This window comes from Episyrphus balteatus, chromosome 1 (genome assembly GCF_945859705.1).
Source record: "Episyrphus balteatus chromosome 1, idEpiBalt1.1, whole genome shotgun sequence".
Lineage (NCBI taxonomy): Eukaryota > Metazoa > Arthropoda > Insecta > Diptera > Syrphidae > Episyrphus > Episyrphus balteatus.
In genome coordinates this window covers 51,923,975-51,936,412 of record NC_079134.1, presented here as the reverse complement: position 1 = coordinate 51,936,412, position 12,438 = coordinate 51,923,975, and the positions used below count along the sequence as shown (strand labels likewise).

The window sequence follows — 12,438 nt, the reverse complement described above, 5'->3', positions numbered from 1 at the left end:
ACATCCACTTACATATTTTCTTTTTCAGTCCAGTTGTCCGTCCGCTATGCTAAAGAAATTATTGATCAAAGCTTTACATTCTCTTCAAAAAAGTGTCTTTGTTCCAGTCATTGTGTTCTAGGAATATGTAGGAAAAAGCCTTATTTCGAGGTTGAGCATTAGGTAACCAAATCTTTGTTTTTATGACGTTCACATCTATTTAAAAGTACTAGAAAATGCCTCAAATGCTACGAGATTGCGTTTAGCCACTCTAGGAAATATTTCACTGCAAAGTGGAAAGATATTGAGAACAGTTAATATTACAGCCAACTCTTCTGACAACAAAAGGATAGTTAGGTTCTTATATTGTCGGCACAACGTCAAAACCGCGAATCTGCATGTATGGACATTTTCACTTTAATGTGTCATTTTACTTGTTATCGGTCCCTCTATTCACTGCGTCGATCCCAATCCTCCATCTGTTGCCTAGAAGTCTAAAATATCAATTTTGTTGCACGAGTTTCCATAAGATTGCATGTGTTTCCAAAACTTTGAAACCGTTTTTCTCAAAACTACAATTAAGCAGATTCGCTTATGTCTGTGGTTGGCTGTGTCTTGGTGTATTTGCTTACTTCAGCGTCAAACTTAATTGACTGTTTTTGGTTTGGTTAATTTGCGCCCCCATTGTTATGCTTGTTGCATAAAAATGTAAAAAAGTTTATGAATTTTTTTGCGTTGAGGTTTTGGAATGGCCAGTGCGTTGGCCAGTGAACAAAAATAAAAATATCAAGTCCATTACATATATGATGAAAAATCGGTGCCTCACATGAAAAGATTATATTCGGCAATAATAAAACTTTCAAACATAAAGGTGGTTTATGCTTTTGTTTAAAGTAAAACAAAAGGCTGTGGATGCTAAAGTGCCTTTCAAAATATTTTGTTTCAAAATATCGGGGAATTTAATTTAATCGGAAACTTATAAAATTGTTTTTTTTTCGAAAAGAGTGTCGAAAACAGTTTGATTGATGGACTGAGATAGTAACATGCATTGCTGTAAATAAAAACCGAAGATTAAATTTCCTACAAAATGCTGGGCTCAAAAAGTTTTTTCATTGAAAACTAACCGAAGAATCGCCATTCGAACCTACCTTTATTTTCCCATTTTTTGTTTTACTCAAGTAAAAAATAGATCACAATAAAAACTTTTGTTTAACTATGTATAACACTTTTTTGTTTTGATTACCTACTCAAACTTTATCAATAGTTAATCTATTGCTATCATTTAAACCTTTGTTTTAAATAAATAAGGTTTATTTCATTCAAAATATGGCTTTTAGGTGAAATTTCAAGCCGTAGGTTTTAAGAACGGAATAAGTCCAACGTTTTAAACCATTCTACCAAAATGTCTACCAACATGTCTACCAAAAACCGCTAGAAATAAAATCTGTATCTCATTCGACTTAAATCCACATAATCTTTATTTTATCTGAAGGGCAAACATCTGAAAAAAATAAAATATTGAAGCTATTCAGTTTTTTTTTGCGTTTTCCCAACAATGGACTTATTCCATTCTTGAAACTTACGGTTCATTTATGGTTGTCATTTTTTTTTCAAAAACCTAATCCTTCATTTCACTTTCATGCCGAGACCCGAGATGCGCTCATGAAAGTTAGTATTCAAAAACGTAGATACTATTGTAGGTAAGTCAAAATTAATATTCATAGTTAATTAATTTTAATTCTCTAGTCATTTTTGAAACGAAATCATTTTTGGATTTTGGGAGCTATTAAATGTTAGTTTAATGTCTTTGGCTATGCAATTAATCTTGTATTTTTATTGTTGATATTTCTGGGATTTAATTTTCTGTACTATAAATATTCTCTTGGGTACTATAAAGCAATTCTATCGAAGCACTCTGGAATGATTTCTAATAGTTCATACTTAAATATATTACATTCATCAATTTCTAACAATTGACAATTTCTATGATAACTTTTCATTTTAAACTTTACGTGAATAAATTGCCTAATGAAAAATATTCATCGTTCAAATAGCACAGTTAATTTAATAAAGTACTTAATCAAATCAACCTGACAATTGCTTCCAATTATAATCCTTCTCCCTAAAACTCAAGGACATGGTTACAATGTAAAGTAATATCCCTCATCATTTTCGACAAAGTCGTAAAAATTAGGTACTTCTATATGATATTGATGCTATTACAGAATATAATTAAAGGATATGTATTGTTGCTACCGCCGCCATTTCCCCCCATATACCAACAACCTCAAATCACACTAAAAACCTCTTTCGGAAGACAAAAACAAGAAGACTGATAAACATGAGTGAAATACAAAACAAACCCTGAAAAACATTATCTCAATCATCTTCACTGTTACCAGTCACATCCTCGATTATTTCCTGGAGTAATATTTTAACTTTTGATTGTCAAAATCTGTAGAAGGAAGGAAGGAAGAAGGTCTATGTCGTCAGATATATTAAAGATATGTAGGTATGTATATTTTCCATGTACAATAAACATAATAACTATTATATAGGTACATACCTATTATAATGTATGTGAGCTTAATGTGAGATTTATTTTTGCTCTCAGTTTCAAGGCAGATATTACTGCCGATGCCGAACGTTGTTTCAATAATAAATCCTGAGATACGAGTATCTGAGACGATAGGTGTTGAGTTTTATTTTTATTTCAAAGTACACAACAAAACAAAAAAGAATTCTTAAGCGTATATGAATGTTTGCGGTGTAAGTTATTATTTTACACTAGGGTGTCTTAGATATGTTTGATGTGAACACTGTGTATAGCAAAGAACCATACAAAAAGGAAAAATGAAGCTCATATCTATGAAAAATTAAATTTGAAATTAAGTTAAACAATGTTCTGTTACTATAAAAACGATCAAATTTATTTATAAAACACCTCAATCCAGTGCTTCTGGCGAACTTATAGGATGCGAGCTTCTCAAAAGAGAGGTCACAGCAGGATCCTAGCGTCCGAAAAGTAATAACACCTGCGAAAGTTTCATGGACGTATCGGCTATCCTGGAAGTCCTACCGAAATGGCAAAGAAAGAGCAGGGTGGTTGGACCACGTCACCACTTGGAAGCAGCTCGACCGATCCCGGTGCGAGATCCACCGGAGGTAGCATTGGAAAAGGCTAAGACCCAGCTAAAAGTTGCCGAGAAGTTGTGGCCTTGCAGCTGCACCTGCACCCGATGTCGCTAGTGGAAGCCATGATATCACAGCAAAGGAACAACGTGCCCCTACCAACCAACCAGCCAGACGTTGCTGGTGGCAGCCAACAATTCTTGCCAACGCCCTTAAGCAACGTGAGTGTTATCTAGGTTGCCCCGGTGAGAGAAGCTATGATAGTGAATGAACGTGGCCACTCGGCATCCGGCTCTCGCCCAAGACAACCAGCAGGGGTTAAAAATTTCACAGGCATTCATCTGCGAGGCGCACGCCATCACCGCACGTTCATGAATCATCGGTTATCTAGCATCTAGGCACATCTCCGTGTGGATCAACAAGAAAGGCACTCAGACCAGCCTGCGCTTCAGAGGGAAGACCATTGACGTATCGCAAACCGCAATAAGAAGTCAACCACAAGCATTTTGTTCTTTAAATTTTTAAATTTATGAAGTAAAGGACTTATTTTTATTATAATTTTTTTTTTTTTTTTTGAATAAACATAAGGCATAAATATCAATATCAGCCGACCGTTGACAAATTCAAATTTGAATCCACCCAAACTTAACCTTATACCAACCAACCGTTGAGAAATTCAAATTTGAATTCATATTTAGTTTCAGAGTTTTATTGTTAGAGTGAAAATAAAATAACATTTTTAAAAATAAATTATAAATTTTTAAAGTCGTCTTTTTAAACATTAACCAAAGCTAACATTACCAGTTCACGACTTAGGAGTAACAAATTAAAAACTTAAATCAACGGGATTGGGTAAATGAAAAAATCACCTTTTCAGCCTATTTTTTTGAGGCCTCGTCCCACAGAGAGCTTTTTTAACATCGCTATAAAATGTTTGCTGTTGGAAAAACAGTAACAACAACACTCACAATGTATTAACAATTATGAGGACAACGACTGTGCAAAAAATTTTGGTGGAATCCTTTGATTTAACCAACATCAGTGAAACCGGAGAGGAACTGGCAAAGGCATGTGAGAAATCGATCAAAATCTGCAAGGAGAAGTGTAACAGCACAATATACGGTGTTATATCGGACAGTGCCAGAAATATGTTAAAAATGGGCCGCCTGCTTAAGGATAAAGATTCCGATCTTATTCATGTAACGTGTAACAGTCACACAGCTAATTTGTTGGCAAAAGGAATTGCCAACAAACATTTAAACGAAGAGGTTGTAAAATTCAACGTTTTTTTTAAAAACCACTCTGGTCTAGAAAAAAAATAATAAACTACAAAAGGTAAAAGAGTTCGTTTGCCTATCGATGTACACTGGTGCACCTATAGAGACAGTTTTAAACATTTTTTGCAGAATTTATATCATATGAAAACCTTAGCAGCTACCGATGCGGATAAAAAGATTTCAACAGATATCAAGGAGCTATTGTTTGATGACAATTTTATACAATCAGTTGAGGAAGAAATTTTCATCTATGATCCTGTTTGCAAATTAATAAATAAATGCCAAGATGATGCAACCATTATTTCCGAAGCTGTAGATATGTGGCTACAGCTTCAATTACCGGAAAAGTTTGGCCACTTTTTGAAAGCCAGACAAGAAATGGCGCTATCCATTGATGCAATGGCTGCATATAGCCTTGACCCAAGATATCTTGGCAAAAATCTTTCAACATCTCAGCAAAATGTGGTCACGCTTCATTTTATTGAGATTTTCTCATCTGGAGAATTGAATGATTACGACAAGATTAAAACAGATGATTATTGAATTTGACTTTTTTTTTTAAATTTTGAATTCCAGGATTTAGCTCATTAACGCAACAGTAAGTAAAAATCTAGCAGGTGGCCGAGTAACAAAAACTACCATAAACTGAGTTCAGATTTAGAATATCTTTGAAATCAGATTGACTTTGAGTGGTTGCCTTGAAAAGGTTCGAAAACGAAGTTATTTATTAACTGTTGTAAAATGTTTTTAGTTTTTCCTCGTATTTTTTTTCAAATCTTTTTAAAATTTAACGTTTTATAGGTAGGTAGGTAGGACAAGTAACAAATGTAGGTAGCAAACGAAACAAATCAGCCGTGTAGTTTATCCGATTAACTACGCGTAGAGTAGATAACTTGACGTAAGTACAAACTATTAATTTTTTAAATTAAAATTTTTACTTTTTAAAGTCGTCTTTTTAAACATTAACCAAAATTAACATTATTAAAGTTCACGGCTTAGAAGTAACACATTAAAAAATTAAATAAACGCCTCAGTCCTTTATGAATTTAGTTTATTGTTATTGATTCAGCACAAAGAAAAAATTAGGAAAGAAAAGTTATAGAGTACTTAAGAGGAGGTGAAAGAGGCACTTTGGACAGTTTTAAAAAGGTGAAGGGAAAGTGGATTGGGTGAAAAAAAAGAAAAACTCATCTTTTCAGCCTATTTTTTGAGGCCTCGTCACACAGAGGGCTTTTTTAACATCGCTATAAAATCTTTGTACTTCTCGCCATTATTTTTTTGACATGACCTTAAAGTAATTTTTTCTGTTTGCTATTCATAATGAGAGCGTTAATGCTCCTTTCATCACATACTGTATTACATATTTATACAAGCCATCAGCATGAACCTAAATATAAATGCGAAATTTTCTAGAAATATACCATACCAAAACCTAGATAGAAGAAAATACTAACCTATTTCTGAAAGTACCCTGAGTTTTCATCTGCACTTCTATTAGTCTTCCCAGATATACCGTCGCGACGTAATCCATCAATGAGAGAACTGGAAATGGAGAAAACAAAACCTAACGGAGATATTCTTCCAAACAAAACGGAAAATCAAGATCTTAACGTTTTGATTGAATTTTGTTTGTGTTGATGGCTTACCAAAGGATTTAGAGGGATTTGAATCTGAAATCCTTATATTCATATATCACATGAAATAGGTAACCAGATATTGTAAGAATGATGCGCCATACGCGTATGTGTACCTTCATACGTTAAGGTAAGATACTTAGGTACACATAATCTGAAAAAGAGGAGAATAGTAAGGAAGTCATTTCGACAAGGGTGTTTTCTTGAACGGGTGTGATGCAAGAAGTTGTCTATTTTCCACACATATTTAGGTGGGTATCTTGAAGATAAATTTTTCAAGTAAGCGGTTTAATGATTTGAATAAAATTTAATGAATTTTTGCCATTAACTTAATCGATACACTATTCTTGTGATTTTTCAGTCAAATCAAAAGTCATAGTTAGCATTAGCTATTATCAGAACCAGATAAAGATGTTACATAATGCAAATTGGTATTGGTAATTTTTAAGTTTAAGCTTTTATAAATTTAGGGTTAGAAAACTCCTTTCTACACTTGTAACTGTAACAGGAGTTGACATCAAAATTCCAAGTGCTATATTTGGAAAGAATTCCTTTCCTGTAATGAATGTAATACCAGCCATGGAGTTTGGTGATGGTGGGAAGATAATGTTAAACTGATTGAACGCCTGTGTCCCTCAAAAGAAGTACGGCTAAGAATGTTGATAGTACACATTTGTAACAATAAAAATAAATAGATCAATAATTGTGTGCTTTCGTGTTTCATATATATGTACTAGGTATATCGAAAAGATTCTAACCACCTAAGGCGGGCATTCCTTGTCAACGATAACTTAAAAAATCAAGGTATTTCTTTTCTGCTTTTTAAATACATTATTCCGAACTTGGAAGTAAAGATGCAAGGAATTCATCAACGCGTCATAATTCATTGGAATCATTCCTCGAAATATTTTCTAGAGTTTAAAAATCATCAGAAAAACCACTGCGATTTTGTTGCGAGGCAAGAGGAGCAGGGGAGGTGTCGGTAGGCCAGTTAGGTAGGAAAAAGGATGAGGTAGGAAGTTGGGAAAGGAAGTGTTTGGAAAGGGAAGAATGTTAAGCTTCAGGGACGTAGCCCGCTTGTGATGCACGGCATTAAGTTCGCCGGATTGGGGGGGGGGGGGATGTTGCCAGCGCATCGACACTTAACGTCAGGCTAGGGTACAAAAACAAGAACATTTTTGTTGAAAGATATAACAGCAGACGGGCTATCATCAGGGCTACCTTCGTAGATTTTCAAAAAGAGGCCAAAAAAGAGGATTTTGATAAAAAAAGAGGCCTCAACAAGAATATGTGAAAATAGAATAAGTTAAGTACGACAGTCACACAAAATACCTCATTTGCGCCTTTCCCGCAACACAAATTTCTTTGTGGTGTAGTCTCCATGTTGTGTGTATTAATGTATAATATTAATAAAAATAAAATAAAAAAAAAAAAATTAAATTTTTAAGTTATTAATATTTTTTTATATAATTTTATTTAATTTTAAAATTTTTAAATTTTCACAACATTAAATTATTTTAAAAAATTATTTCAGGGACGCGTTTCGGTTTTTATAAATCATCATCGGGCTCAATTGTGTGACTTTTTAGAAAGCTCCCAAATGGACACCCTAGATATAAGTCACATTTTCCTTGATTTTCAAAAATATGTAATTTTTTTTAATCAAGCGTAAAAAAGAGGAAAAAGAGGAACCAAAATATCAAAAAGAGGGGTTTTTGTCAATTTTTAAAAAGTGGGGGGAAAGTGGATTGGGTGAAAAAAAGAGGAAAAACACCGCTTTAGAGGCGCAAAGGTAGCCCTGGCTATCATCATCTCCATCTCAAGGGCCATTGCGGATGTTGGTGCAGTGGCCTATGCCGTCCTAGTTATGGAAATCCGCGGCCATGTTTGGGTTCCCCCATAGATGGTGGCTGATTGGTTTAAGATCATACCATCTTCACCCAAACCTTAAGTCACCTTCAGGAAAAATTTCTTCAATGAGACATATCTTCCGTCTATTAGAAAAAAACCATCTTCAATGCTGCATCCTAACTTAGCTGACTTCGCACCTTTCTTCAAATTTTTCCCGATGGACTGAACTTAAACTGATTCTAGTTCAACAATTCCTGAGTAGGTAAGCCCCAAGTGAGATCATTGACATACTTTTTTTTTCTTTTAGTACATAGCCAGCGAAATGGAAAATCCACAAGCTAGTTTCATAATAAGTGACTTTGAACTTTCTGCAGTAAATGCTGTATTTTTTGAAATACAAACAGCTGGGTGCTATTTTCATTTGCAGCAAGCTTTTTTAAGAAAGCTAAAAAAATGTGGGTTAGAAGGAGCAGCACCTTTTTGCATAATTTGGGCTTGTCTTTGGCAAAACCAAAACCGCAAAAGCGGTTGGAAGGAACTATACACGGTCACATGAGAGGTATAATCGAAAAAGTACTTCGAGAATCAGTGTAAGGCAATTCTCAGCATTTCGAGTATATTTTTCATCAAATGAACCTCCAAAAAAGATAGCAAAGCAGGGAAGATGCTTCTTATGTCCTAGAACGTGAGATAAGAAATCAAGAATCGCTTGCACTACTTGCCAAAGACACATTTGCCCAGGACACTGTAGCTGCCTTTACCTGATGAAAAAAAGGGATTAAAAATATACTGGTAACTCTTAAAAATCCAAATTTTTAAAATATATTTATGTTCCTATATCTCCTTTCAGAAACAAGAACAAAATTTCAACAAATAAGCTTACAATGTTTTATTTTCCAAGAAAAATGGAAGCAACGTCTGGTCACACCCTTCAAATGGACTATTTTTTTTTATTATACTAAGGCTGTGAACTAAATGCCATATCTTGTAAATTTAGTAAGTAAGTACATTGTTTTAATAAAAATAAATAAATTTTATAACATTGTGTTATTAGTTCCTGATATTTTAAACCCAAAAGTACTGGGTTAATATTATTCAAAAACCCTTATACACTCCAGGGCTATGATAGTTGTATAATTTTTCCTCGCATTGAATGTTGTATAGCGTCAAATATTCAATAGATGGGTATTGTTTTGAAGATAATGCGATTTTTCAAGCCAAAGTAATGGAACTTAAGGGAATATGTTCAAAATGCGACTAAAGTCGCACAGCGGCAACACTGCAACGGACCTTAAATTTTAAACTCAATATAAAATACCTACCTATGCAGGAATGTATTTCTTGAAAAATAGTTTAGGAAAACAATATCCTCTAAAACCGTTATATGTATTTTGTTTAGATAAAAATCCTATCACGAATGAGAGAAGATGTGAAGAAAATAAAAAATAAACATCCATAAAATTTTTTATGCTGAGTTTATGTATAGTACGTAACTACCATACACCAAAATAGTTATTTTATTTTCAAAAGAAAAATAATACAATTCGAGTTGTGTGCGGCACAAACAATCACATACCAAATTGCCACCGTGACCACCAAGGCAATTGTTTTTTTACTGCAACATGCCAACACAAAGCACTCAACCCAATGGATTCTTTTTACGTTTGCTCTGTTTTCGAAGTCAATAAAAACTAAAATTACATCAACTCTAGAAATAATAATAAAAAAAAAAAAGAAACCGTACACTTAAAAGAGTCCACAATCCATTCCATTTCACTATTTAAACATAAGATAAAAGTAACCTTACCACATAACCATGTGCTTGAATGTGCACAAAAGTTTCGCTCCTTCAACAAAACCCGATCACGTCTCCGAGTCGAATTTCACCGAAATTACTGTTCTGCTGTATAGTGGAGACGGAGAGTGGCGGCATGGTATTCGCCAAGTGTGACTGAGCGGTCAGAGGACATAATTTAAGTTCTCCCATGAGGATTGGAATATAAAAGTGGACCACAGCAAAACTGCGAAATGGAAAATGCTATTATAGCCCAACCAAACAAGCCCAGCACAGCGCCAGCACCAACCGCTGACCTGCTTCTTTTTTGGACAACAATGCAGCTCTCTGAAACAATGTAAGTTGGGTAGAAGGATGGACGGACCGGACACTGGACCAGCTCAGTGGGCTAGAGAAGAACTTGAAGTATCTACCCCCCTTATTTTATACAATATACAATAAAACTGGCCACGCGGGTGGTAAAAAGATGATAAAAGCAAACAATGTACTTTGGACATGGAAGTACCATTTGGTGCCTTTGAGTTTAAGCTGTGGTTGCCCTTAAACTCTTTGTGTACGAAAGTCCAATGGAATAGCTCAACATTTAAAAAGAAAAATGGACATGAGAAAAATACCACATTAATTTTTTCCTCACCACAAATTTAAAATATGCGCTTTCTTTCTAAATATAGAACATTTGTGAATTTTATTTTCGTCTTTCGTGAACTTCTTCAATTATTCAAATATGTATATATTTTAAATTATGTTGATTATTTTAGTGAAAAAGATAGATAATATTGTACGCTCACTTCCCTATCTGATTTAATTCAAACCATTTGGGTTGAGCAATTCCAACAACATAATTCCGTGAATGAAATTGAAAATACTAAACAAAAGGTTGTTAGGAATTTCCTTTTTTTTCGATAGAAATTAGTTGTTTTGGAATTACTAGTTTACTATATCCTTTAGTTCGAATTAAAATTTTATTGGTGTGCTTAGAAGATGAAGTCGTGTTTTGGAATGAAAAAAGCCAAATAGTTGTTCATGGGGATTGTAGAAAAAAATACACCCATTGTTTCTATGTCAAACAAGGAAAAAGAACTGCAACGGATGTTAGAAATAAGGATGATTCTGGAAAACGTTTGAGATGCAAATCAGAGTTCAATTTGTATTTGTATGGCTTTTATCAAAATCAAGCTTTATCGAGAAAAGTTAAGTGCAGGGGAGAATTTTTTCTTAGGATTTGGACGACGGACTTACATTATTGAATGCTATTTTCCAAATTTCTTCCTGGATAAGCTTTAAAATTAAAGAAAAGAGGTTAGACCAAATCAAGTGAAATCGTCCAAAATCAAATTTCCATAGTAATGGAAGCAATTTATTTTTACATGGAGGATAGTGATGATTGCCAGTTTATAAAAAGTTGACAGAACACTAAAAATATGAAGCAAGCAGTATTAACTCATACCCAAAAAAAAAATCTGTAGTTAATTCTTGTTCTATTATGTGACCCAAGTAAGATGAGATGCCTGGTACGACGTATGTACGAAGAGGAAACTCGAGAAGAAGAATATCGAATAATAACTTCTGCAGATTAAAAGGCATATCGAGGAACTGGTGTAATTAACAGTCAGGAGTTCTTAAAAGATGTCAATCAATGCATTTACCAAAACAACTGCAAGTTTTTAGGACAAAATAAAAGAAAAGTGCATTGTTAAAAAAACATTTCTGCTTCAAGATCTTTTTCCCCTCCTGTACTGTAAGGTGTTGAAGACACCATAGACTTGGGTTTATGTTCATCTAATCAAGTAATGAAGGTTTTTGGAATCATTATTTGTATTGGTTATGTTCTCATAGAACCGAAAGCTTCTGTGCAATTTGTCTTTGACTGTGATTTTTAAATAGAAACCATTGATGGTCATGGCACCTTCCATAATCTGTATGGTTTCAATTGTGAAAACACCAACGAATGTGCTCTTGAAAGGGAAAGATTGAAAACTTTAGCTTTGATCAAAAAGAAATGTTAAAGACAGAAAGGTACATTTCTTATACTCATACAAAGTTTTATTTTCAACAATTAACGTTTTCGAGAATAGCAATTCTCGAAAACGTTAATTGTATAAGAAGTGTACCTTCCTGTCTTTAATATTGAAACTCATACAGTTCGTGAACTTATTTTATACGTGTAGTTAATTTATTAAAAAGAAATGTGTTAGATGTGTAAAAACAAACAACAAATTGTGTAAAACTAAAAAGAAAGTTAAATTTTTGAAAAAAAATTAAATAAAAACGCGGACTGAGGTGATATTTTTAGATATTCAAAAATATAAAATAATTTTTTTTATGTACGTCTTTTTAAAGAAAACAATGCAAAGGATAAAAAAAACAGGATTTCCAGCTCTCAGTCAGTCGCAACCAGTATTAAACAGGTACAATGGTACATACATTTTTGGCTTTCTCACAAAAATTTAATATAAAATCAAAATTTACAATAACCAGTGGTTGCCATAAATAATTGCAAGCAGGGGTTGCATGCTTTTAATCAACGATTCTCCCTCTAGGTAACTGTGAGCGTAAGAGAAAAGATGTTCCAAAGCATGGCAACTCTGGAACCGGCTGCTTGTTACAACACAGTAAACTAAATCTTAATTAAAATTTTACAATTGTACATATAATATTTTCTCATTCATTTCCTGAATCAGAATCAATAATATCTGCATCATCAGGCTCATGATCTACATTCATGCTTTCTTTAATTACATTTTGTTGTTCATTTATGACAATTATGCAC

At 33.7% G+C, this 12,438-nt stretch overlaps 1 protein-coding gene across 1 annotated transcript; it reads left to right on the top strand.

Annotated features, from left to right (window-relative positions):
• Nucleotides 1-3,062: 3,062 nt before the first annotated feature.
• On the top strand, nucleotides 3,063-4,931 carry LOC129920962 (uncharacterized). Its single transcript, XM_056002551.1, is given in 3 exon segments — nucleotides 3,063-3,144; nucleotides 3,204-3,332; nucleotides 4,057-4,931. Coding segments are annotated over 3 exon segments (1,086 nt in total).
• Nucleotides 4,932-12,438: the final 7,507 nt, after the last annotated feature.